This window comes from Scomber scombrus, chromosome 4 (genome assembly GCF_963691925.1).
Source record: "Scomber scombrus chromosome 4, fScoSco1.1, whole genome shotgun sequence".
NCBI lineage: Eukaryota > Metazoa > Chordata > Actinopteri > Scombriformes > Scombridae > Scomber > Scomber scombrus.
This window is the reverse complement of record NC_084973.1, coordinates 31,180,342-31,206,107: the sequence shown is the minus strand read 5'-3', so window position 1 is coordinate 31,206,107 and position 25,766 is coordinate 31,180,342. Positions and strand designations below refer to the sequence as shown.

The 25,766-nt window shown below is 38.3% G+C and overlaps 7 protein-coding genes and 1 long non-coding RNA gene across 9 annotated transcripts in view; 2 read left to right on the top strand and 6 right to left on the bottom strand.

The window, feature by feature from the left end:
* The window catches only part of LOC133978515 (SH2 domain-containing protein 3C-like), a 72,383-nt gene that overhangs the window by 36,107 nt on the left and 10,510 nt on the right, over positions 1-25,766 (top strand). For both annotated transcript variants that reach the window (XM_062416772.1, XM_062416773.1), the window contains one exon: positions 935-1,038. In XM_062416772.1, the coding sequence (XP_062272756.1) occupies positions 935-1,038 (104 nt within the window). The remainder of the gene's footprint in view (positions 1-934; positions 1,039-25,766) is intronic.
* Positions 2,193-4,141, bottom strand: LOC133978527 (UDP-glucuronosyltransferase 2A1-like). Its single transcript, XM_062416789.1, has one exon. It carries the CDS (start codon positions 4,139-4,141, stop codon positions 2,513-2,515), a length of 1,629 nt encoding a protein of 542 aa, XP_062272773.1. The 3' UTR covers positions 2,193-2,512.
* Positions 4,758-7,066, bottom strand: LOC133978526 (UDP-glucuronosyltransferase 2A2-like). Its single transcript, XM_062416788.1, has one exon. The coding sequence runs from the start codon at positions 7,049-7,051 to the stop codon at positions 5,423-5,425; it is 1,629 nt and encodes a 542-aa protein (XP_062272772.1). The 5' UTR covers positions 7,052-7,066; the 3' UTR covers positions 4,758-5,422.
* On the bottom strand, positions 8,462-24,400 carry LOC133978525 (UDP-glucuronosyltransferase 2A2-like). Its single transcript, XM_062416786.1, has 2 exons — positions 24,324-24,400; positions 8,462-10,787 (listed from the first exon to the last, which is right to left on the bottom strand). Exon 2 carries the CDS (start codon positions 10,771-10,773, stop codon positions 9,193-9,195), a length of 1,581 nt encoding a protein of 526 aa, XP_062272770.1. The 5' UTR covers positions 10,774-10,787; positions 24,324-24,400; the 3' UTR covers positions 8,462-9,192.
* Positions 10,942-24,366, bottom strand: LOC133978529 (UDP-glucuronosyltransferase 2A2-like). Its single transcript, XM_062416791.1, has 2 exons — positions 24,324-24,366; positions 10,942-14,368 (listed from the first exon to the last, which is right to left on the bottom strand). Exon 2 carries the CDS (start codon positions 14,352-14,354, stop codon positions 12,774-12,776), a length of 1,581 nt encoding a protein of 526 aa, XP_062272775.1. The 5' UTR covers positions 14,355-14,368; positions 24,324-24,366; the 3' UTR covers positions 10,942-12,773.
* Positions 15,761-24,389, bottom strand: LOC133978528 (UDP-glucuronosyltransferase 2B31-like). The gene is made up of 2 exons (XM_062416790.1): positions 24,324-24,389; positions 15,761-17,784 (listed from the first exon to the last, which is right to left on the bottom strand). The coding sequence occupies exon 2, from the start codon at positions 17,768-17,770 to the stop codon at positions 16,190-16,192; it is 1,581 nt and encodes a 526-aa protein (XP_062272774.1). The 5' UTR covers positions 17,771-17,784; positions 24,324-24,389; the 3' UTR covers positions 15,761-16,189.
* LOC133978559 (uncharacterized) lies at positions 17,792-19,624 on the top strand. The gene is made up of 2 exons (XR_009925017.1): positions 17,792-19,250; positions 19,308-19,624. It is a non-coding gene; the product is annotated as an uncharacterized LOC133978559 (long non-coding RNA).
* LOC133978530 (UDP-glucuronosyltransferase 2A2-like) lies at positions 19,756-24,379 on the bottom strand. Its single transcript, XM_062416792.1, has 2 exons — positions 24,324-24,379; positions 19,756-21,798 (listed from the first exon to the last, which is right to left on the bottom strand). The coding sequence occupies exon 2, from the start codon at positions 21,782-21,784 to the stop codon at positions 20,204-20,206; it is 1,581 nt and encodes a 526-aa protein (XP_062272776.1). The 5' UTR covers positions 21,785-21,798; positions 24,324-24,379; the 3' UTR covers positions 19,756-20,203.

Below are 25,766 nucleotides of genomic sequence, written 5' to 3'. Positions count from 1 at the left end.
TTTGTTTTCCCATGATGCTCTCTCTCTCTCTCTCTCTCTCTCTCTCTCTCTCTCTCTCTCTCTCTCTCTCTCTCTCTCTCTCTCTCTATCTCTCTCTCTTTGCCGCTGTCCTGTTTTGTCAGTTAGGTCGATGAATTGTATTTGCAGTATCATTCACAGGCTTCCTGTGAATGATAACTTCCTCTTTATATCATTTTTATCAGTCTGATAAAGTAAACATCAGATGCAAATTTAAAAATGAGGAACTGTTTTCTTTAGTCTGACAAACATCTGACTTCCCTCCCACAAACTGGAGTTAAACTTTATTGGCATGAATGTTAAACCTACTGTATGTAATAATCGCCAAAGTTAGTTACATGTTATGGAATAATTTCATTTCACGCTAGAAAACATGATGATAACAAGATAACGAATAGTCCACATCCAATATTAGACAAGTGGTGATAATTTGAGTGTCATTTAGTTGTAGATAATTACTGATAGGGGACAGTTTGATGATGAAAAGCCTCCAAATTAGATGATTATAGGCAACAACTTGATTTGGCACGAACATTAAGATAATGAAACTGTGCTCCCTCCAAAAAAAAGCCCCTGCTTTGGGTTTCAGATGTCTAAGAGACCTTTATTTCCCCCTAAACTTCTCACATGGTTTAATTTAAATATCGTTATTTGGCCCAAAGAGATAAGAGTTAAAAATAGATTTGACTGAAAATCAAAAATTAGAGGAAAGTCATAAAATTAATCATCCTTCCTTTTCCTCAGATTTATTTTGTGACCCCAATAAAGAAGTTCAAACTAGCTCCACCTCAAGCAGAAACAACAATAATGTTCTTTTTACATTGCTCAGGATTAATAATGTACTTTATTGCAATACTTTAATGCAATAATTGTAATGTAGTAAAGGATATGTCTTCCTCTCTCTTTCTCCATGCAGTCCTTCCTCTCTCCGCCACAAGGAGGCAGATGTTAACAGAGAAAAGGAAGACCGGCCTGCACTCACAGTCGGAGAATCATCTCTCTCCACTCCGTACAACAACAGTGAGTTTGATCCCAAACTAAACTCTCTCTACTCTTTGCACTGAGCCTCTGTTATATCTGTGAGTCGGTAAAGAAGTTAAATATTAACAGAAGTACCTGACATTATAAATATTGGGCAATCAGGCATTGGGCAATGACCTTTTTTTGTGTCCATGTGCTTTTGGTAATTGACATAAAACCAAAAGATTTTCAGATGTAACCTGTTAACTTATGTCATGTCACATAAAAAACACATTTCAAATCACATCAGGTTAACAAACAAACTCTTGTTATTAGTTCAGTAATACACAATTAACAGTAAGGAGGGCCCACATAAAGTATAGCAGATTGAAGCACCCTCTGTCTTCACACTTTGTCATCTGTGAGCCAAGACATTTGTTTTCTTTTTCAAGTTCAGTTCCTGAGACCTTTCTGCGTGTTTTTTTTGGACCTACATCTATTTCTATTGTTATTTCTCTGTGTACCTCTGTCAGGCATGTATTTTCTGACCTCTTCTTCTGGGCTTTTCTTCTGAGATTCAACAATTTTATATGCAAACAACAGACTGAAAAAAGTCTGCCCATATGAATATAAATAATATAAAACAGCCTGCTGTTATATGACATGTAAGGGAGTGTGAGAAGTGAAAAGAAACACAAAGGTACTATCTTAGAAAAGGCTCTATGAACACAATAACCCAAACTCATGCTGATTCAAGTATAAAAGCACTGTAAGAAGAAACTAATAAGCTGCTGTTCTTTTGTATTTCTTCTCAAGGACACCACCTGCTTCAAGCAACAAAACAGTAATTTAATATGTCCCCATTTATTTAATTTATCCCTTATTAAAGAGAGATAATACCCATTATTTGAACCAAATGTTCCTTATAATGTGGCTTAGTGTTCACCTGTGTGGTTGATATTTTTCAAGGTGAAATAACATGAACACAATATTACAGGCACGACTGAACAAGGTTGGCAATGAAAGTAACTGAACAAAGCATTTTTAATGAATGAATTAAGTTTAATTATCCTCTCAAATATATACAAAAATGCAGAAAAAGAATTGCAAACTTAAAAGCTCTCAGACAGTGCATACCATAGTGCATACCATAATTTTTGTGATAATACAAAATGTTTAAAACTTATTCTCATCTGCATCAACAAAATACAGCAATTTACAGGCATGGGAGGTATATTGATGATATCAGTAGGGATGTAAAGATTGCTCTTTGTGGCACTTTCTATAAAATGTATTTTGCCTCATTTAATTTAATTCAAGTAAATTCAATCGTTTATGAATGAAAGAAAAACCCTGCATTGTTAAAAATGCTTCAAAACATTATTGGGTATGAACTATGAACTGATCCCTTTACTAAAGTCCTAACATCCAACAACTTTTGAGAAGTTGTTTCCTTGATACGTACGATAACATTGCAAGATATTAGCTTTAAGTAAAAATGGGACAGTATCACAACTCTGTTGCGACACATTCATCATTCGTTTTTGACTTTGCTTCTAGAAAACACCATTCGCCACAAAAACTTGACTGTTACAATGAAAACGGTCACAACTAGCAGAATAACTGCCAGCAGAAGTGCCACCACATCAATTGAGTGGTACTGAATAAAGGACATCTTGTAAGACTCTGTCCTTAGATGTGGAGCTCCTTTGTGTCTCATGACAAACTCAATCCAGAACATGGCACGATCCATGGGTTTCATGGGCTGATCTCTTTGTATGTTTGAAAGTGCCTTCATCTTCTCCCTGTAGGACGGCTCATAGAGCACCTCCTTCAGTGCCTGCAGGAAGTTGTCTTTGTTCAGAGTTGAAATGTCCAACACTTTGGCCACACCTCTTGCTTTCATCCTGAAGAAGTTGTCATGCTGGTCGAACATGAGGGGAAGGCCGACCAGGGGAACACCGTGGTAAACAGCCTCCTGAACACCATTGGTGCCTCCATGGGCTACAAACACTCTGGTCTTAGGATGACCCAGCAGGTCGTTTTGAGGCAGCCAGTCCAAAATCAAGGTGTTGTTGCCAAGGGACGATGGTCTTTTGCCTTTATGCTTCCAGATAACCTTCTGAGGGAGTTGAGCAAAGGTAGCAGCAATGTCCTCAGTCATGTCTTCAGGAAGTTTTGCCACCATGGTGCCCAATGTCATAACAATGATGCCATGTTCACCAGAGCTCTGGACAAAATCCTCTAGTTCTTTAGAGAGGGGCTTGGAGGGTTTGCAGTGAAATCCTGACAGGTAAACAACGTTGGGCATTGTGGGGCGTGGGAACTCAAAAGTAAAATCATTCTTCATCAACCAGATGTCTGCTGCTTGGAACAGCTCCATGTAGTGAACATCGAGGCCAAAATTACGTTCGACAAATGGTTGATAGATTGGGTCTATGATGTACTTAACAAGAATACATGTGAAGAAATAATGAAGGAAGTTCTTGACCCGCTGGGAAAACGTCATCTTGTCAGTCAGCTCTGTTCCTGGGATTGGGACATAAGACAATGGGGAAGGAGCAATTGCAAGATGTGCTTCGCCCTGAACAGTCCACCTCACATTGAAGACAAGTGGAAGACCCAAACGGTGAGCCAGAAGCACCCCTCCACCTATTGCAGGGTCCGTCAGAACCACATCATATTTGGCGTCATGGAGGCTCTGCATCAATTTCTTGTTCTCAAACACATCAACAATCGTCTCTACCGCATGCTTATGCATTTCATAGAACTGTGTCATCATTTCATACTCCAGAGACATACGAGTCCAAATTGCAGCGCCTTCCAGCCGATTCTTCACCATTCTGGTTATAAAGGAGCCAAAACTTTCTGGATCAAAGCCAATAGGAGAATTTATAGTGATGGACTTGTAGTGATTTGACTCTGCCTTGATGTACCAGCTGTTCGATGGCCACATCACTGTGATTTCATGGCCTCTGGAGTGAAGCTCCTCAATGAGGATTTTCATGTTGACCCAGTGGCTCCCATCTAAAGGGAACACCAATACTTTCCCTCCATTTACCAAAAGTGAAGAGCAGAGCAGCACGGCCAGCACCAGCTGGGTTGGTCGATACATCTCTGAAAGAGATTCTGACAAGAGATGTATGGATTTTAGATCTGTCATTCTTAACAAGGCTTTACAGTTCTTGAGTTATAGAGACCAGATCAATTTACTTTTCAAACATGTAAACACAAAGACACAGAAAATAGATATATTATAATTAAAACAAACTCTACTGACTCTGAACCGTTATCTTTGAATTTGATATTTATTTATTTATTTTGAACATGAAAATAAAAACAGATACATAAAGAGAACAAACAAAACAAGAATAATAATGTTTTACATAGGGAAACTAGAGTAATTGGCAAACTCATGTCGATGGTCTTTATATAAAGACATGACTTGCCATCTTGCAGAGGTCCCATTCCTTGGTAAGATATTTTAAACTAGATTAGTGTTGAGTTCTTCACATGGTTGAGGATCTTATCAAGATGAAAAGTCTTCTCATCATCTTAACTACCAACTCAAGTTTACAAATCGTCCTCAAATTTTTTTCAGTCCCAAAACTTGCACTATGTTTGCAGGATTACAGCCAAATCTAAGAGGACTGGTTGTAGTTGGCATAAAAATAAATAGATATGCTGCTGTTTAATGTCCACATGTGTAGTTTTATGGTCAGTTGATTTAGCAAACTAGTAAAAGGAGCAGCAAGGACACAGGCTTTTCAAACATGAAGTTGCAAAGTTGCACATGTGATATTTTAATGTACATGATAATTAATTCCTTTAATCCTTAAAATGTTTACAAAATGACAAAAAATATTTAAACTGTTCGAAGCAACAGACTATTATGCATTACATGAGACCAAACTCTTCATATTTAAAAGGGAAAAATTTAAACAGGTGATTTTTCTAACTAGAGATTGCTTCCAACTTAAATGGATAACAGAAATTTGTGGAACGATAACATAATAAGAGCATATCATTACAAATGTTATTTCACTTAAAGTCAATAAACAATGATGAACTATTAGTCATTCCAACTGATAGACATATGACAATTTTAATTAAATGCATTTCAGTTTATTTAAGTAAATGTTATTGTTTATGAGAACAATAAAAATCTTGCATTATTAAGAACTCTTCAAAACAAACCTGGATATGAACTTAGAATTGATCACTTGACTAAAGTCCTTACATCTGCCAAAGATAAAAGACCCGGCTAAATGACAAAATGAAAAAAAAAGATGTAAAATATCACCCTGATGGAGGTCACTATACTATGTGAGATTTGTCAGTGTGTGCTAATACATATTATGAGGTATGCAGGTAATTATTTCTTTATAAGAAATTACCTTCTAGACAAAAGGGAGAGTATCACAACTATGTTGCAGCACATTCATCATTCCTTTTTGACTTTGCTTCTAGAAAACACCATTCGCCATACAAACTTAACTGCTGCAATGAAAACGATTACAACTAGCAGAATAACTGCCAGCAGAAACACGACCACATCAATTGAGTGGTACTGAATGAAGGACATCTTGTAAGACTCTGTCCTTAGATGTGGAGCTCCTTTGTGTCTCATGACAAACTCAATCCAGAACATGGCACGATCCAGAGGTTTCATGGGCTGATCTCTTTGTAGGTTTGAAAGCGCCTTCATCTTCTCCCTGTAGGACGGCTCATAGAGCACCTCCTTCAGTGCCTGCAGGAAGTTGTCTTTGTTCAGAGTTGAAATGTCCAACACTTTGGCCACACCTCTTATTTCCATCCTGAAGAAGTTGTCATGCTGGTCGAACATGAGGGGAAGGCCGACCAGGGGAACACCGTGGTAAACTGCCTCCTGAACACCATTGGTGCCTCCATGGGCGACAAACACTCTGGTCTTAGGATGACCCAGCAGGTCGTTTTGAGGCATCCAGTCCACAAGCAACGTGTTGTTGCCAAGGGATGATGGTCTTTTGCCTTTATGCCTCCAGATAACCTTCTGAGGGAGTTGGGCAAAAGCAGCAGCAATATCCTCAGTCATGTCTTCAGGAAGATTTGCCACCAGGGTGCCCAATGTCATAACAATGATGCCATGTTCACCAGAGCTCTGGAAAAAGTCCTCTAGTTCTTTAGAGAGGGGCTTGGAGGGTTTGCACTGAAATCCTGACATGTAGACTACATTGGGCATTGTGGGGCGTGGGAACTCAAAAGTAAAATCATTCCTCATCAACCAGATGTCTGCTGCTTGGAACAGCTCCAAGTAGTGAACACCAGGGCCGAAATAACGATCGACAAATGGTTGATAGTTTGGGTCTGCGATATACTTAATTTGGATACGTGTGAATAAATAGAAAAGGAAGTTCTTGACCCGCTGAGAAAACGTCATCTTGTCAGTCAGCTCTGTTATTGGGATTGGGACATAAGACAATGGGGAAGGAGCAATTAAACGATGTGCCTCACCCTGAATAGTCCACCTCACATTTAAGACAAGTGGAAGACCCAAACGGTGAGCCAGAAGCACCCCAGCACCTATTGTAGGGTCCGTCAGAACCACATCATATTTGGCATCATGGAGGCTCTGCATCAATTTCTTGTTCTCAAACACATCAACCATCATCTCCGCCACCTGCTTATTCACCTGAAAGAACTGTCTCACCATTTCGTACTCCAGAGACATACGAGTCCAGATTGAGGCGCCTTCCCGCCGCATGTTCAACATTCTGGTTACAAATGACCCAAACGTTTTTGGATCAAAGCCAATAGGAGAATTTATAGTGATGGACGTGTAGTGATTTGACTCTGCCTTGATGTACCAGCTGTCCGATGAACGCAACACCATGATTTCATGGCCTCTGGAGTGAAGCTCCTCAATGAGGATTTTCATGTTGACCCAGTGGCTCCCGTCGACAGGGAACACAAGTACTTTCCCTCCATTTACCAAAAGTGAAGAGCAGAGCAGCACGGCCAGCACCAGCAGGGTTGGTCGATACATCTCTGAAAGAGATTCTGACAAGAGATGTATGGAGTTTAGATCTGTCATTCTTAACAAGGCTTTACAGTTCTTGAGTTATAAAGACCAAATCAATTTACTTTTCAAACATGTAAACATAAAGACACAGAAAATAGATACATTATAATAAATAAAAAAACTTTACTGACTCTGAACAGTTATCTTTAAATTTTATATTATTTATTTCGAACATTAAAAGAAAAACAGATAAAGAACAAACAAAACAAGAATAACAATGTTTGAAAAGGAGTAAGAAGAATAAACTTATAAATTCCTACCCCTTTCTTTCTACTTCTCTGTTAACTCGTGTATAATTTATAAACAATTATCCCAAATTTATTTACAACACAAATATTCAGCCAATGTCAAGAAATAAACAAACAAACAAAAACAACCCATTAACAAAATGCTTCCTCATCGATATACCTCTAAAAAAAATGTGTTATTGTGTATAAAACTGAAATCTCTGATCTGACTGTAGTCCTGCAAAACTAGTATGAGATCTTGATTTGAAAAACATTCACTGAGGATCAATTGAGCCTTGCATCTGGAAACTGGGCCAATTTGCCAATTCTGGTTAGTGGTGGAGATAATGATATGACTTCTTGTCTTGCAAAGGTCCAGAACCATATAAAGACACCATCATGTACCTTCATCCACAGGTCTAGTTCAGAAAGTTAAGGACCATTGCGAGGTACATCTCCATGTCTAGTCCTGCAAAACTAATATATATCTTTCATCTGAAAATAATTCACTGAAGATCAGTTGGGTTTGTCATCTGGAAGCTTGACTAATTGACAAACACTATTTAGTGATTTAGATAAGGACATGACTCAGTGTCTTACAGAGGTCCTGAGCCTTATAAAGATGTAAAACTGTTGATTATCTTATCTAGAGCTGTTGAAAAAGTATTTTAGATTATATTATCCATACAGTCTATAGGTTTAGGTGATTGGCTGCCATGCAGTTTCAGAACTTTGTTTTATTTCAGATCTGCAATACCTATAATTCTAGTTCTTCACATCTTAAAGTGACTGCTGAGTATTGATTGATATAGGGAAACTGGACTAATTGGCAAACTCATGTCGATGGTCTTTATATAAAGACATGACTTGCCATCTTGCAGAGGTCTCATTCCTTGGTAAGATATTTTAAACTAGATTAGTGTTGAGTTCTTCACATTGTTGAGGATCTTATCAAGATGAAAAGTCTTCTCATCATCTTAACCACCAACTCAAGTCTACAAATCTTCCTCAAATGTTTTTCAGTCCCAAAACTTGCACTGGTTTTGCAGGATTACAGCCAAATCTAAGAGGACTGGTTGTAGTTGGCATAAAATAAATAGATATGCTGCTGTTTAATGTCCACGTGTGTAGTTTTATGGTCAATTGTTTTAGCAAACTTGTAAAAGGAGCAGCAAAGACACAGGCTTTTCAAACATGAAGTTGCACATGTGATATTTTAATGTACATGATAATGAATTTCTTTAATCCTTGAAATCTTTACAAAGTCACATCAAATATTTAAACCGTTCAAAACAACAGACTATTATGCATTACATGAGACAAAACTCTTCATATTTAAAAGGAAACATTTTAAATAGGTGATTTCTCTAACTAGAGATTGCTTCCAGTAACGTATTTGGATAACAGAAATGTGTGGAACGATAACATTATAAGAGCATATCATTACAAATGTTATTTCACTTAAAGTAAATAAACAATTATCAACTATAAGCCATTCGAACTGATAGACATATGACAATTTTAATTAAATGCATTTCATTTTATTTAAGTAAATGTTGTTGTTTATGAGAACAATAAAAATCTTGCATTATTAAGAACTCTTCAAAACAAACCTGGATTTGAACTTAGAATTGATCACTTGACTAAAGTCTTGACATTCAACAAAGATAAGAGACCTGGCTAATTCACCAAAAGAGAGAAAAAAACAATATTTAAGTTATCATCCCAATGGAGGTCACCGTACTATGTGAGATTTGTCAGTGTGTGCTAATACATATTATGAGGTATGCAGATGCCAGTACAAGACTACTTTTACAATGTATATGACTCTGACTACAAAACAGAACACATTTGAAATGATTTCTTTACAAGAAATTTTCTTCCAGAAAAAAGGGAGAGTACCACAACTATGTTGTGATACATTCATCATTCCTTTTTGACTTTGCTTCTAGAAAACACCCTTCGCCACAGAAACTTAACTGCTGCAATGAAAACGGTCACAACTAGCAAAATAACTGCCAGCAGAAACACCACCACATCAATTGAGTGGTACTGAATAAAGGACATCTTGTAAGACTCTGTCCTTAGATGTGGAGCTCCTTTGTGTCTCATGACAAACTCAATCCAGAACATGGCACGATCCAGGGGTTTCATGGGCTGATCTCTTTGTAGGTTTGAAAGTGCCTTCATCTTCTCCCTGTAGGACGGCTCATAGAGCACCTCCTTCAGTGCCTGCAGGAAGTTGTCTTTGTTCAGAGTTGAAATGTCCAACACTTTGGCCACACCTCTTGCTTTCATCCTGAAGAAGTTATCATGCTGGTCGAACATGAGGGGCAGGCCGACCAGGGGAACACCGTGGTACACAGCCTCCTGAACACCATTGGTGCCTCCATGGGCTACAAACACTCTGGTCTTAGGATGACCCAGCAGGTCGTTTTGAGGCAGCCAGTCCAAAAGCAAGGTGTTGTTGCCAAGGGATGATGGTCTTTTGCCTTTATTCCTCCAGATAACCTTCTGAGGGAGTTGGGCAAAAGCAGCAGCAATGTCCTCAGTCATGTCTTCAGGGAGTTTTGCCACCAGGGTGCCCAATGTCATAACAATGATGCCATGTTCACCAGAGCTCTGGACAAAGTCCTCTAGTTCTTTAGAGAGGGGCTTGGAGGTTTTGCACTGAAATCCTGACATGTAGACTATGTTGGGCATTGTGGGGCGTGGGAACTCAAAAGTAAAATCATTCCTCATCAACCAGATGTCTGCTGCTTGGAACAGCTCCATGTAGTGAACATCGGGGCCAAAATAACGTTCGACAAATGGTTGATAGTTTGGGTCTGTGACATACTTGATTTGGATACGTGTGAAGAAATAGAAAAGGAAGTTCTTGACCCGCTGGGAAAACGTCATTTTGTCAGTCAGCTCTGTTGCTGGGAGTGGGACATAAGACAATGGGGAAGGAGCAATTGAATAATGTGCCTCACCCTGAATAGTCCACCTCACATTTAAGACAAGTGGAAGACCCAAACGGTGAGCCAGAAGCACCCCTCCACCTATTCCAGGGTCCGTCAGAACCAAATCATATTTGGCATCATGGAGGCTCTGCATCAATTTCTTGTTCTCAAACACATCAACCATTGTCTCCACCACCTGTTTATTCATCACATAGAACTGTGTCATCACTTCATACTCCAGAGACATACGAGTCCAAATTGAGGCGCCTTCCCGCCGCATGTTCAACATTCTGGTTGCAAATGACCCAAAACTTTCCTCATCAAAACCATTAGAGGAATTTATAGTGATGGACGTGTAGTGATTTGACTCTGCCTTGATGTACCAGCTGTCAGATGAACGCATCACTGTGATTTCATGGCCTCTGGAGTAAAGCTCCTCAATGAGGATTTTCATGTTGATCCAGTGGCTTCCGTCTAAAGGGAACACCAGTACTTTCCCTCCATTTACCAAAAGTGAAGAGCAGAGCAGCACGGCCAGCACCAGCAGGGTTGGTCGGTACATCTCTGAAAAAGATTCTGACAAGAGATGTATGGATTTTAGATCTGTCATTCTTAACAAAGCTTTACAGTTCTTGAGTTATAGAGACCAGATCAATTTACTTTTCAAACATGTAGACTTAAAGACAGAAAATAGATATGTTAATTAAAGAAAAAGGCGCTGACTCTGAACTGTTGTCTTAGAATTTGATATTATTTATTTATTTATTTATTTCAAATATGAAAATAAAAACAGATCAATAAAGAGAACAAACAAAACAAGAATAATATTTTTTTGAAAAGGACTAGGAAGAAGAATATATTTTTAAATTCCTACCCCCTTCTCACTATTCCTCCATTAACTCATATATAATTTATAAACAACAATCCCAAATTAGTTTGTTACCCAAATATTCACCTAGTGTCATAAAATAAAGTTTTAAATACCAACCCATTAACACAACCCTTCCTCATCCATATACCTCCTAAATCCGAAAAATTCTTTGTTTTTGTATATTGAACTCAAATCTCAGATTTAACTGTAAACCTGCAAAACTAGTATAAGTTCTTCCTTCTTCCTTCCACCTTATTTAATTTCTGATCTGCAATACATATGGCTCTAATTCTTGAAGTCTTAAAGTGACTGCTGAGTATTGATTGACATGGGGAAACTGAACTAATTCACAAACTCATGTTGATGGTTTAGTACAGTGGTCTCCAACCCTGCTCCTGGAGAGCTACTGCCCTGCATGTTTTAGGTATCTCCTCACTCTAACTCGTTATCAAGCAGCTGAGGCTCGTCAAAGGGCTTGATAACGAGTTGATTATTAGAATCAGGTGTGTTAGAGTGAGGAGATACCTAAAACATGCAGGGCAGTAGCTCTCCAGGAGCAGGGTTGGAGACCACTGGTTTAGTATATAACGACATGACTTGCCATCTTGCAGAGGTCCCATTCCTTGGTAAGATATTTTAAACTGGATTAGTGTTTACTTCTTCACATGGTTGAGGATCTTATCAAGATGAAAAGTCTTGTCATCATCTTAACCAACAACCCAAGTTTGCTAATTCTCCTCAAATGTTTTTCAGTCCCAAAACTTGTACTATGTTTGCAGGATTACAGCCAAATCTAACAGGACTGGTTGTAATTGGCATGAAAAGAAATAGATATGCTGGTGTTTAATGTCCACATGTGTAGTTTTATGGTCAGTTGATTTAGGTAAACTTGTACAAAGAGCAGCAAGGACTCCGATTTTTCCTTTACACAAATTTGCATATGTGATATTTTAATGTATATGATAATGAATTCCTTTAATTATTTAAATGTTTATAAAGTCACATAAAATAATCAAAATGTTCCAAGCAATAAGCTATTATGCATTACACGAGACCAAACTCTTCATATTTAAAAGGGAAAACTTCAAACAGGTGATTTTCTTTTTAACTACAAATTGCTCAAATTAATTAATTTGGACGACAGAAATTTAGTGGAACAATAACATGTTAAGAGCATATCATTACAAATGTTACTTTACTTAAAGTCAATAAACACCAATGAATTATTGCCCAGTCCAATTTATAGACATACAGTATATCAATTTTAATAAAATATACTTTATTTTATTCAAGTAAATGTAGTCATTTATGAGGATTTAAAAAAAAAACTTGCATTAAGTACTTTTTTAAATGTACCTTGATTTAACCTAAGAATTGATCACATGACTAAAGTCCTAAAATCTACCAAAGATTTGGGATACCTTGCTAAACGACAAAAGGACACAAAAACACAGAAAAAGAAAAAAAACACGATGGAAGATTTCAACACCTTGATGGAGGTCACTGAACTATTTGAGATTTGTCAGGGCATGCTACTACATGTAATGAGGAGTACAGATGCCAGTGCAAGACTGCTTATGCAATTTTCATGACTCAAAATACAAAACAGAATAACTTAAACTTGATTTCTGTTCAATAAATTAGCTTCCAGAAAAAAGGGAGAGTATCACAACTATGTTGCAGCACATTCATCATTCATTTTTGACTTTGCTTCTAGAAAACACCATTCGCCACAAAAACTTGACTGTTACAATGAAAATGGTCACAACTAGCAGAATAACTGCCAGCAGAAGTGCCACCACATCAATTGAGTGGTACTGGATCTTGGACATCTTGTAAGACTCTGTCCTTAGATGTGGAGCTCCTTTGTGTCTCATGACAAACTCAATCCAGAACATGGCACGATCCATGGGTTTCATGGGCTGATCTCTGTGCAGGTTTGAAAGTGCCTTCATCTTCTCCCTGTAGGACGGCTCATAGAGCACCTCCTTCAGTGCCTGCAGGAAGTTGTCTTTGTTCAGAGTTGAAATGTCCAACACTTTGGCCACACCTCTTGCTTTCATCCTGAAGAAGTTATCATGCTGGTCGAACATGAGGGGAAGGCCGACCAGGGGAACACCGTGGTAAACGGCCTCCTGAACACCATTGGTGCCTCCATGGGCTACAAACACTCTGGTCTTAGGATGACCCAGCAGGTCGTTTTGAGGCAGCCAGTCCAAAAGCAAGGTGTTGTTGCCAAGGGATGATGGTCTTTTGCCTTTATGCCTCCAGATAACCTTCTGAGGGAGTTGGGCAAAAGCAGCAGCAATGTCCTCAGTCATGTCTTCAGGAAGTTTTGCCACCAGGGTGCCCAATGTCATAACAATGATGCCATGTTCACCAGAGCTCTGGACAAAGTCCTCTAGTTCTTTAGAGAGGGGCTTGGAGGGTTTGCACTGAAATCCTGACATGTAGACTACGTTGGGCATTGTGGGGCGTGGGAACTCAAAAGTAAAATCATTCCTCATCAACCAGATGTCTGCTGCTTGGAACAGCTCCATGTAGTGAACACCAGGGCCGAAATAACGATCGACAAATGGTTGATAGTTTGGGTCTGCGATATACTTGATTTGAATACGTGTGAAGACATAGAAAAGGACGTTCTTGACCCGCTGAGAAAACGTCATCTTGTCAGTCAGCTCTGTCATTGGGATTGGGACATAAGACAATGGGGAAGGAGCAATTGAATGATGTGCCTCACCCTGAATAGTCCACCTCACATTGAAGACAAGTGGAAGACCCAAACGGTGAGCCAGAAGCACCCCTCCAGCTATTCCAGGGTCCGTCAGAACCAAATCATATTTGGCGTCATGGAGGCTCTGCATCAATTTCTTGTTCTCAAACACATCAACCATCATCTCCACCCCCTGTTTATGCATTTCATAGAACTGTGTTATCACTTCATACTCCAGAGACATAAGAGTCCAGATTGAGGCGCCTTCCCGCCGCAGGTTCAACATTGTGGTTACAAATGACCCAAAACTTTCCTCATCAAAACCATTAGAGGTATTAATAGTGATGGACTTGTAGAGATTTGACTCTGCCTTGATGTACCAGCTGACCGATGGACGCATCACCGTGATTTCATGGCCTCTGGAGTGAAGCTCCTCAATGAGGATTTTCATGTTGATCCAGTGGCTTCCGTCTAAAGGGAACACCAATACTTTCCCTCCATTTACCAAAAGTGAAGAGCAGAGCAGCACGGCCAGCACCAGCAGGGTTGGTCGATACATCTCTGAAAGAAATTCTGACAAGAGATGTATGGATTTTAGATCTGTCATTCTTAACAAGGCTTAAAGTTCTTGAGTTATAGAGACCAGATCAATTTACTTTTCAAACATGTAAACATAAAGACACAGAAAATAGATATGTTAATTTAAAATAATTGTGCTGACTTTGAACTGTTGTCTTAGAATTTAATATTATGTATTTATTTATTTATTTCAGACATGAAAATTAAAACAGATAAATAAAGAACAAACAAATCAAGAATAACATTTTTTCAAAAGGACTAGGAAGAAAAATATATTTTTAAATTCCTACCCCCTTCTCACTATTCCTCCATTAACTCATTTATAATTTATAAACAACAATCCCAAATGTATGTGCAACCCAAATATTCAGCTGGTGTTATCAAATCAAATTTTAAAAACAAACCCCTTAACACAATGCTTCTTCATCCCTATACCTTCTAAAAATGTTTTGTTTTGTATATTGAACTCAAATCTCAGATTTAACTGTAGCCCTACAAAACTAGTATGAGTTCTTGATTTGAAAAACATTACCTGAGGATCAATTGAGCCTTGCATCTGGAAACTGGGCCAATTTGCCAATTCTGGTTAGTGGTGGAGATAATGATATGACTTCTTGTCTTGCAAAGGTCCAGAACCATATAAAGACACCATCATGTACCTTCATCAACAGGTCTAGTTCAGAAAGTTAAGGACCATTGCGAGGTCCATCTCCTCGTCTTGTCCTACAAAACTAATATAAGTCTTTCATCTGAAAATAATTCACTGAAGATCAGTTGGGTTTGTCATCTGGAAGCTTGACTAATTGACAAACACTATTTAGTGATTTAGATAAGGACATGACTCAGTGTCTTACAGAGGTCCTGAGCCTTATAAAGATGTAAAACTGTAGATTATCTTATCTACTGTTGTTGAAAAAGTATTTTAGATTATATTATCCATACAGTCTATAGGTTTAGGTGATTGGCTGCCATGCAGTTTCAGAACTTTGTTTTATTTCAGATCTGCAATACCTATAATTCTAGTTCTTCACATCTTAAAGTGACTGCTAAGTATTGATTGATATAGGGAAACTGGACTAATTCACAAACTCATGTTGATGGTTTATACAAAGACATGACTTGCCATCTTGCAGAGGTCCCATTCCTTGGTAAGATATTTTAAACTAGATTAGTGTTTACTTCTTCACATGGTTGAGGATTTTATCAAAATGAGAAGTCTTGTGATTTCTTTTCTAACTACAAATTGCTCAAATTAATTCATTTCGACGACATAAATTTAGTGGAACAATAACATGTTAAGAGCATATCATTACAAATGTTATTTTACTTAAAGTCAATAAACACCAGTGAATTATTGCCCAGTCCAACTTATAGACATACAGTATATCAATTTTAATAAAATATACTTTATTTTATTCAAGTAAATGTAGTCATTTATGAGGATTAAAAAAAAACTTGCATTAAGTACTTTTTTTAATGTACCTTGATTTAACCTAAGAATTGATCACATGACTAAAGTCCTAAAATCTACCAAAGATTTGGGATAGCTTGCTAAACGACAAAAGGACACAAAAAAACAGAAAAAGAAAAAACACGATAGAAGATTTCAACACCTTGATGGAGGTCACTGAACTATTTGAGATTTGTCAGGGCATGCTACTACATGTAATGAGGAGTACAGAAGCCAGTGCAAGGCTGCTTATGCAATTTTCATGACTCAAAATACAAAACAGAATAACTTAAACTTGATTTCTTTACAAGAAATTAGCTTCAAGGAAAAAGGGAGAGTATCACAACTATGTTGCAGCACATTCATCATTCATTTTTGACTTTGCTTCTAGAAAACACCATTCGCCACAAAAACTTGACTGTTACAATGAAAATGGTCACAATTAGCAAAATAACTGCCAGCAGAAGTGCCACCACATCAATTGAGTGGTACTGGATCTTGGACATCTTGTAAGACTCTGTCCTTAGATGTGGAGCTCCTTTGTGTCTCATGACAAACTCAATCCAGAACATGGCACGATCCATGGGTTTCATGGGCTGATCTCTGTGCAGGTTTGAAAGTGCCTTCATCTTCTCCCTGTAGGACGGCTCATAGAGCACCTCCTTCAGTGCCTGCAGGAAGTTGTCTTTGTTCAGAGTTGAAATGTCCAACACTTTGGCCACACCTCTTGCTTTCATCCTGAAGAAGTTATCAGGCTGGTCGAACATGAGGGGAAGGCCGACCAGGGGAACACCGTGGTAAACAGCCTCCTGAACACCATTGGTGCCTCCATGGGCCACAAACACTCTGGTCTTAGGATGACCCAGCAGGTCGTTTTGAGGCAGCCAGTCCAAAACCAAGGTGTTGTTGCCAAGGGATGATGGTCTTTTGCCTTTATTCCTCCAGATAACCTTCTGAGGGAGTTGGGCAAAAGCAGCAGCAATGTCCTCAGTCATGTCTTCAGGAAGTTTTGCCACCAGGGTGCCCAATGTCATAACAATGATGCCATGTTCACCAGAGCTCTGGACAAAGTCCTCTAGTTCTTTAGAGAGGGGCTTGGAGGGTTTGCACTGAAATCCTGACATGTAGACTACGTTGGGCATTGTGGGGCGTGGGAACTCAAAAGTAAAATCATTCCTCATCAACCAGATGTCTGCTGCTTGGAATAGCTCCATGTAGTGAACATCAGGGCTGAAATAACGATCGACAAATGGTTGATAGTTTGGGTCTGCCATATACTTGATTTGAATACGTGTGAAGAAATAGAAGAGGAAGTTCTTGACCCGCTGGGAAAACGTCATCTTGTCAGTCAGCTCTGTTCCTGGGATTGGGACATAAGACAATGGGGAAGGAGCAATTGAATGATGTGCCTCACCCTGAATAGTCCACCTCACATTGAAGACAAGTGGAAGACCCAAACGGTGAGCCAGAAACACCCCTCCAGCTATTGTAGGGTCCGTCAGAACCAAATCATATTTGGTGTCATGGAGGCTCTGCATCAATTTCTTGTTCTCAAACACATCAACCATCATCTCCACCCCCTTTTTATGCATCTCATAGAACTGTGTTATCACTTCATACTCCAGAGATATACGAGTCCAAATTGAGGCGCCTTCCCGCCGCATGTTTAGCATTGTGGTTACAAATGAGCCAAAACTTTCCTCATCCAAACCATTAGAGGAATTTATAGTGATGGATGTGTAGTGATTTGACTCTGCCTTGATGTTCCAGCTGACCGATGAACGTATCACCGTGATTTCATGGCCTCTGGAGTGAAGCTCCTCAATGAGGACTTTCATGTTAACCCAGTGGCTTCCCTCTAAAGGGAACACCAATACTTTCCCTCCATTTACCAAAAGTGAAGAGCAGAGCAGCACGGCCAGCACCAGCAGGGTTGGTCGATACATCTCTGAAAGAGATTCTGACAAGAGATGTATGGATTTTAGATCTGTCATTCTTAACAAGGCTTTACAGTTCTTGAGTTATAGAGACCAAATCAATTTACTTTTCAAACATGTAAACATAAAGACACAGAAAATAGATATGTTAATTTAAAATAAATGTGCTGACTTTGAACTGTTATCTTAGAATTTAATATTATTTATTCATTTATTTCAGACATGAAAATAAAATGAAATAAATAAAAAACAATTAATCAAGAATAACATTTTTTCCAAAAGGACTAGGAAGAAAAATATATTTTTAAATTCCTACCCCCTTCTCACTATTCCTCCATTAACTCATATATAATTTATAAACAACTATCCCAAATGTATTTGCAACCCAAATATTCAGCTGGTGTTATCAAATCAAATTTTAAAAACCAACCCATTAACACAATGCTTCTTCATCCATATACCGTCTAAAAATATTTTGTTTTGTATATTGAACTCAAATCTCAGATTTAACTGTAGCCTTACAAAACTAGTATGAGTCTTTCATCTGAAAAACATTCGCTGAGGATCAATTGAGCCTTGCATCTGGAAACTGGGCCAATTTGCCAATTCTGGTTAGTGGTGGAGATAATGATATGACTTCTTGTCTTGCAAAGGTCCAGAACCATATAAAGACACCATCATGTACCTTCATCCACAGGTCTAGTTCAGAAAGTTAAGGACCATTGCGAGGTCCATCTACCTGTCTTGTCCTACAAAACTAATATAAGTCTTTCATCTGAAAATAATTCACTGAAGATCAGTTGGGTTTGTCATCTGGAAGCTTGACTAATTGGCAAACACTGGTTAGGGATTTAGATAAGGACATGACTCAGTGTCTTACAGAGGTCCTGAGCCTTATAAAGATGTAAAATTGTAGATTATCTTATCTAGAGCTGTTGAAAAAGTATTTTAGATTATATTATCCATACAGTCTATAAATGTAGGTGATTGGCTGCCATGCAGTTTCAGAACTTTGTTTTATTTCAGATCTGCAATACCTATAATTCTAGTTCTTCACATCTTAAAGTGACTGTTGAGTATTGATTGACATAGGGAAACTGGACTAATTGGCAAACTCATGTCGATGGTCTTTATATAAAGACATGACTTGCCATCTTGCAGAGGTCCCATTCCTTGGTATGATATTTTAAAGTAGATTAGTGTTTACTTCTTCACATGGTTGAGAATCTTATCAAAATGAATAGTCTTGTCATCATCTTAACCACCAACTCAAGTTTGCTAATCCTCCTCAAATGTTTTTCAGTCCCAAAACTTGAACTATGTTTGCAGGATTACAGCCAAATCTAAGAGGACTGGTTGTAACTGGCAGATAGAAATAGATATGCTGGTGTTTAATGTCCACATGTGTAGTTTTATGGTCAGTTATTTTAGCAAACTTGTACAAGAAGCAGCAAGGACACAGACTTTTCCTTTACACAAATTTGCATATGTGATATTTTAATGTACATAATACTGAATTCCTTTAACTCTTTAAATTTTTATGAAGTTGCATAAAATAATCAAAATGTTCAAAGCAATGAACCATCATGCATTACATGAGACGAAACGCTTCAAATATAAAAAGCTAAAGTTAAAAACAGCTGATTTTTCTATTTACTGATTGCTTCGAATAAACAAACAGACATTTGTGGAATGATAACATTATATGAACATATCATTACAAATGTTATTTAACATAAAGTCAATAAAAAACAATGAATTATTACCGAGTCCAACTAATAGACATACGTCAGTTTTTAAGGATACATATTTTATTTTAATGAAGTTAATGTGTTTCTGAATGAAAAGTATAAACATCTTAAAGTTTCTGGTAGAGGAGGTGACTTTGATTGACAGGTGACACTTGGTAGGGGGCAGGGTTTCAACGGACTCGGCGGCCACTCCCACAGCGTTTAGGAGCAGAGAAAAAGGTTGATTTTTACACAACTTTGAAGCCTAATTTAATATATTTGGCACAAATTTCAAAATTTGGCAGGGTGGTTAACAACACACTTTTCTATGGTATGTCAAACTCAGGACGCATATTTATTCTTACTTTACATGGACTTTAAGAACTCTTCAAAACATACCTGGGTATAACCTAAGAATTTATCACTCAACTAAAATCCTAACATGTGGATGTTAGGACTTTAGTTGAGTGATAAATTGATTTGAGATGCCAACTGACAGACAAAAATAAAAAACACAGGATAGGAAATATAGCCACCTTGATGGAGGCCATTGCACATTGTATTCAACTCTTTGAGATAGAGAGACCAGTACGGTTTTAACCTGTTCATGACTCAAAATACACCCTAACCCTAACACAACAAATGTTATTGTTTTCTTTACAAGAAAGTATTTCCCAGAAAAAAGTGACAGCTCAATTTTGCAGAACATATATTATTCCTTTTTGACTTTGCTTCTAGAAAACACCATCCGCCACAAAAACTTAATTGCTGCAATGAAAACAGTCACAACTAGCAGAATAACTGCCAGCAGAAACACCACCACATCAATTGAGTGGTACTGAATAAAGGACATCTTGTAAGACTCTGTCCTTAGATGTGGAGCTCCTTTGTGTCTCATGACAAACTCAATCCAGAATACTGCACGATCCATGGGTTTCATGGGCTGATCTCTTTGTATGTTTGAAAGTGCCTTCATCTTCTCCCTGTAGGACGGCTCATAGAGCACCTCCTTCAGTGCCTGCAGGAAGTTGTCTTTGTTCATAATTGAAATGTCCACCACTTTGGCCACACCTCTTATTTCCATCCTGAAGAAGTTGTCAAATTGGTCTAACATGAGGGGCAGGCCGACCAGGGGAACACCGTGATAAACAGCCTCCTGAACACCATTGGTGCCTCCATGGGCTACAAACACTCTGGTCTTAGGATGACCCAGCAGGTCGTTTTGAGGCAGCCAGTCCAAAATCAAGGTGTTGTTGCCAAGGGATGATGGTCTTTTGCCTGTGTGCCTCCAGATAACCTTCTGAGGGAGTTGGGCAAAAGCAGCAGCAATGTCCTCAGTCATGTCTTCAGGAAGATTTGCCACCAGGGTGCCCAATGTCATAACAATGATGCCATGTTCACCAGAGCTCTGGACAAAGTCCTCTAGTTCTTTAGAGAGGGGCTTGGAGGGTTTGCACTGAAATCCTGACATGTAGACGACATTTGGCATTGTGGGGCGTGGGAAGTCAAAAATAAAATCATTCCTCATCAACCAGATGTCTGCTGCTTGGAACAGCTCCATGTAGTGAACATCGGGGCCAAAGTAATGATGGACAAATGGTCCATAGGTCGGGTCTGTGATGTACCAAATTTGAAAACGCGTGAATACAAAGTAAACTACGTTCCAGACCCGTTGGGGAAATGTCATCTTGTCAGTCATCCGTGTTGGTGGGACTGGGACATAAGACAATGGGGTAGGAGCAATTGTAAGATGTGCCTCACCCTGAATAGTCCACCTCACATTGAAGACAAGTGGAAGACCCAAACGGTGAGCCAGAAGCACCCCTCCACCTAATGCAGGGTCCGTCAGAAACACGTCATATTTGGTGTCTTGGAGGCTCCGAATCAATTTCTTGTCCTCAAACACATTGGTCATCATATTCACCACCTGCTTATTCACCTGATAGAACTGTAGTAGATATTCATACTCCAGAGACATACGAGTCCAAATTGAGGCGCCTTCCCGCCTCATTAGCATTAATTTGTTTATAAATGACCCAAAGCTTTCTTCATCAAAGCCACTAGGAGAATTTATAGCGATGGTCTTGTAGAGATTTGACTCTTCCTTGATGTACCAGCTGTCCGATGGCCGTAAGACTGTGATTTCATGGCCTCTGGAGTGAAGCTCCTCAATGATGGCTTTCATGTTAATCCAGTGGCTTCCGTCTACAGGGAACACCAATACTTTACCTCCATTTACCAAGAGTGAAGAGAAGAGCAGCACAGAAAGTGCTACTAATGTCAGTTGGTACATGTCTGAAAGAAATTCTGACAAGAGATGTAAGGATTTTAGATCTGTCATACTTAACCAGGTGCTACAGTTCTTAAATCATAGAATGTGTATGTGTATCTAGTCTTAAACAATTCATTGTTTCAGGGCATCCGAAGGTGGTGACGCTGCCGGGTTTCAGATTGTGGTGGTTTTAACACACTAGAAACGCAGGTTTCTTCAAACTTTGATACATTTATTTTCAAACAAGGAGTTTCCAAACATAAATTAAGTTGATTCAATCATTTCTATTAAACTCAAAACTTAACCAAAATAATGACTAAAGTAATATAAGATGATTGTTGAGTGGAGAAAGAGTCATTTGACCACACCAGAGTCACACTCACTACAGTCACCTTACATTGACACTGCTAGACTGAACGACTAGCTGCCATACTCAGGTGACTGTGGGATTCGAGCCAAAACCACGCCTATTTGCTACAGGTAATCAATAAATCAAAACAATTAAATGTAGCATCAATTCGTTTTAATTCAACATCTCACAGACTACATAAGCATATTAAAGGAAAAGATGGCGATAACACATTGTGATCCAACAAAGATCAGAGTTAGATCAAAAAGTCCTGATTAAAGCTTGTGGCTTGAAGTAAGCATGCAAGCGTTACAATAGGCTCTAACTGTACTTTTGAATACTGCACAGATAAGTGTGTTGATGATCTTATTTTTTTCTACTTAGATTCATTCATACAATGATAAAAGCCAAATGCCTCTGAGCATTGCTAGCTGACATAAAGAGGACAAATACTGATGGTTGATAAATAGCGACCGTGCACAAATACTGATGAAGTGTAGTAGTATATTATACTTAGAATATAATTGTATTAGAATACCTCTAAATATTCTAAATTATAGGTGTACTTCAGGCAAAGACATATTCTACACACTAGCATTTTTTATTGTTCAGTGATGAACAAATAACACCTACTAACAGTTTAGAGTGAAGTTCCCATTAAGAATTTCTGTAAAATGCAGTTAAACGAAACCTGATGTACTCCACTAAATGCTTTCAAAAAGGGGTTTCACTATTTGTCTGCACACTGAGGCACACTGCTCCAAGACTTGCATAACTCTCAGATTCCTCGCAGCTCAGTTTCCTGATTACATAACTACACTGTGTGGGAAGAACTGCCACTAAATCCCAGGAGGTTTACAAATGCTGCATTTGGTAGATGTATAGATTCTCAGGTTACACTGAATTAACCCTGAGTTTATGTACAGCAGATCTGTTGTGCAGCAGATGTAGGCGTTGGCCTATAAAGAGTGCCATATGTAGTTTCACAACACGCTTCAAACTTTTAAACATCATTTACTTTTCCTGTGCTTATCATTTGATTATACTTGCAACACTTTTATAACTGCTACTACTACTACTACTAATAATAATGTAATTCATTTTTCACACTGAAGAGCTCAACCCTGCTTTAAAACTGTGAACTCAAGTGAAAAGTTGTGAAAATACACAATACACATGATTTATACTAAAGGATAACAGTGGAAAATTTGTTCCAAAACTATAATAGTTGATGCCAGTTCATGCTAGGGATGCAACGGCTCAACAAGCCCACATGGTTTAGTTTATATAGCAGGTTTTAGGTCACAGTTTTGGTTGATTTTGCACATTAGGTGTTTTTCTCTATTTTGTCTTATTCACAAAAATAATATTTTCTTCCATTCATAGATCTGATAATATATGAAATGAACAAATAATCTTTCAAAAGCAAAAGTGTTATTTGGTGTATTTAAAACAAACATTGCAAAAATAACATTACGCAAGGTATAGATGACCCATCATGTTAGAGCGGTAGCAAGGTTATCCTTTTTCTTAGCTACAAGAACATTTATCAGCAAATATTTATAATTGATCTTGGTGGAGACCTGGGAGGTGAGAACAATGCATAAAACAGCCAGGAAGTAAAGTTAATTTTACACATATTCTCTCCATAACTAAAGCCAAACTGACTCTTGAGGCGTTCTTACTGTACATTTGTACAAGCAGGAAACATGAAGCTGATATCCATCTGTTTCCAAAATAACTTCCCCTTCATTCTTGTTGTAATTACATTGAACATCTGTTTTTCAAATCTGTGTAACATTATCTTCGTCTGCTACAGCCCATCTGCAAAACTACAAACTTTCATGACATCATCTTACAGTTTATATCATACACTATGGAAGGAGCAGTATTAATGTGAATGAGTGCAGTTTGAAATTAGGTTGCTCAATGCATTCATAAAACAAAGCTCTGTTGTTTTGCTTCTTGATGCGAAACATTTGGAATTTACTATCTGGCTCTTTAACACCAAAACATCCGGCTGTAAATACTCAGGGTTCAGCTGAACACCATTCATGCACATAAACCTCACAGTAATTCTCACATCATCCAACAAGAACACAAAAACAGCTGCACTGAAACATCTGCACATAGATTTAGCTTTATTACTATGTATTATAGCATAGTTTTAGCTTCTAAAATCTTGAATCTGAAGCCAATCGAAACACTTACCGAGAGCTTATCGGGCTTCACTTGTAAAAACACGATCCTGCTGTTTGTGCGACCAGCCTTCCTCGCAGCACACAGAGGACTGACAGCTATCCAGCTGTATCAGTTAAAGCAGCTCGGAGGGGCGTTGACAACGAGGTAACCGGTCAAAAGTTCAGTGCGAGGTATGCAGCAGCAGATTGGTTACACAAGTTACAGCTAAATCAGAGTCAGGCTCACGTGTATGAAATCTGTGGTTGCAGATTTTTATGTGCCACAGGTAAATGAACCTGAAAGACTTACTTAGATTTTCTTTTTGTTTAGTTTAATTGTGATGTGATGGTCATGAACAGGTCAGCTTCATAAGCCGGATCCTTTCAGTGAACAATGGGAGCGGGCTTCCATCTAAAGCTGATTTCTCTTCTTTGTTCCTTTTCTTTCTTTTTCTTTTGTAAATGAATACACGACAGAATAATAGGGTGGCAGAATAATAGGGTGATCTATTTGCCCAGAGCTCAGTTAAACAGGCAATGCACTGACATAACATGTATTTGTTTTCTCTTTGATTTAACCATTTCATTTAGCATTTTTAATACTGGCTTAAAGTTAAAAGCCAAGCATGTTGAGACCTTTGTATGTTGCGGTGGTAACCCTCAAGTGTGCAATTATGCATGTCTAGTCATGAGACACAAACTGATCCACAGAGAGAATGTGAACAGCAGAAAACAAGACTATGCACACAATGTGCACACGTACCAATTATAAGTCAAAACATTGTCTGAATTAGTCTGAATTATAAAAGCCAGAAGTGGTATCAAATGATGAGCTGACTCACATCTGGATTACTAAGAAGAGCTGGTATCCATCACTAGTTTTGTTCCTTTCCAAATCACATTTCTAACTTTTTGTCCTTTCTGTAAACTAAATATTTATGGTTTATATTACACTATTATACTATACTGCACTGATCACTATACTGCATTTTTCATTGAATCTCAACATCAGCTCCTTTTACAAGCCTGTGTTTCCAGGGAGTTGTTCTTTATATAACTTTTGAAAAAATACAACATGATTGAAGCAATACAAATACAACAGAAAAGCAGCATTAAACAACCCTAACCCTAACCCATACAAAAGAGCAATATAACAAAGCAAACTGACAAGAGGCAACAAACGTACCATAAAAATATAATGGCATAATAAAGTTACCGAAGTTCAATTTTACATAACCCCTGCACAGATAAAGCCCTGTCCGTCGTGAATGCTGTCATGTCACTGTGTTTTCAGTGAGATGTAAGTTGAAGGCCATCTCGGTGTGTTACCAAACAGTGTACTCAGGCACTCACGTGGTACGCAGTACTCACAAATCTCTTTTTATGAAACAGGTCCCTGAATGAACTTGAGCTGTACTGAAGGCACATTTAGAAGCATGAGGGAGCAGTTTTAGGATAGAATAGAAAAGTTTAT

Excerpts from the sequence above, each read along its gene's own strand:
- LOC133978525 (XM_062416786.1), bottom strand. The coding sequence starts at position 10,773 with ATGTACCGACCAACCCTGCTGGTGCTGGCCGTGCTGCTCTGCTCTTCA.
- LOC133978527 (XM_062416789.1), bottom strand. The coding sequence starts at position 4,141 with ATGACAGATCTAAAATCCATACATCTCTTGTCAGAATCTCTTTCAGAG.
- LOC133978528 (XM_062416790.1), bottom strand. The coding sequence starts at position 17,770 with ATGTATCGACCAACCCTGCTGGTGCTGGCCGTGCTGCTCTGCTCTTCA.
- LOC133978530 (XM_062416792.1), bottom strand. The coding sequence starts at position 21,784 with ATGTACCAACTGACATTAGTAGCACTTTCTGTGCTGCTCTTCTCTTCA.
- LOC133978526 (XM_062416788.1), bottom strand. The coding sequence starts at position 7,051 with ATGACAGATCTAAACTCCATACATCTCTTGTCAGAATCTCTTTCAGAG.
- LOC133978529 (XM_062416791.1), bottom strand. The coding sequence starts at position 14,354 with ATGTATCGACCAACCCTGCTGGTGCTGGCCGTGCTGCTCTGCTCTTCA.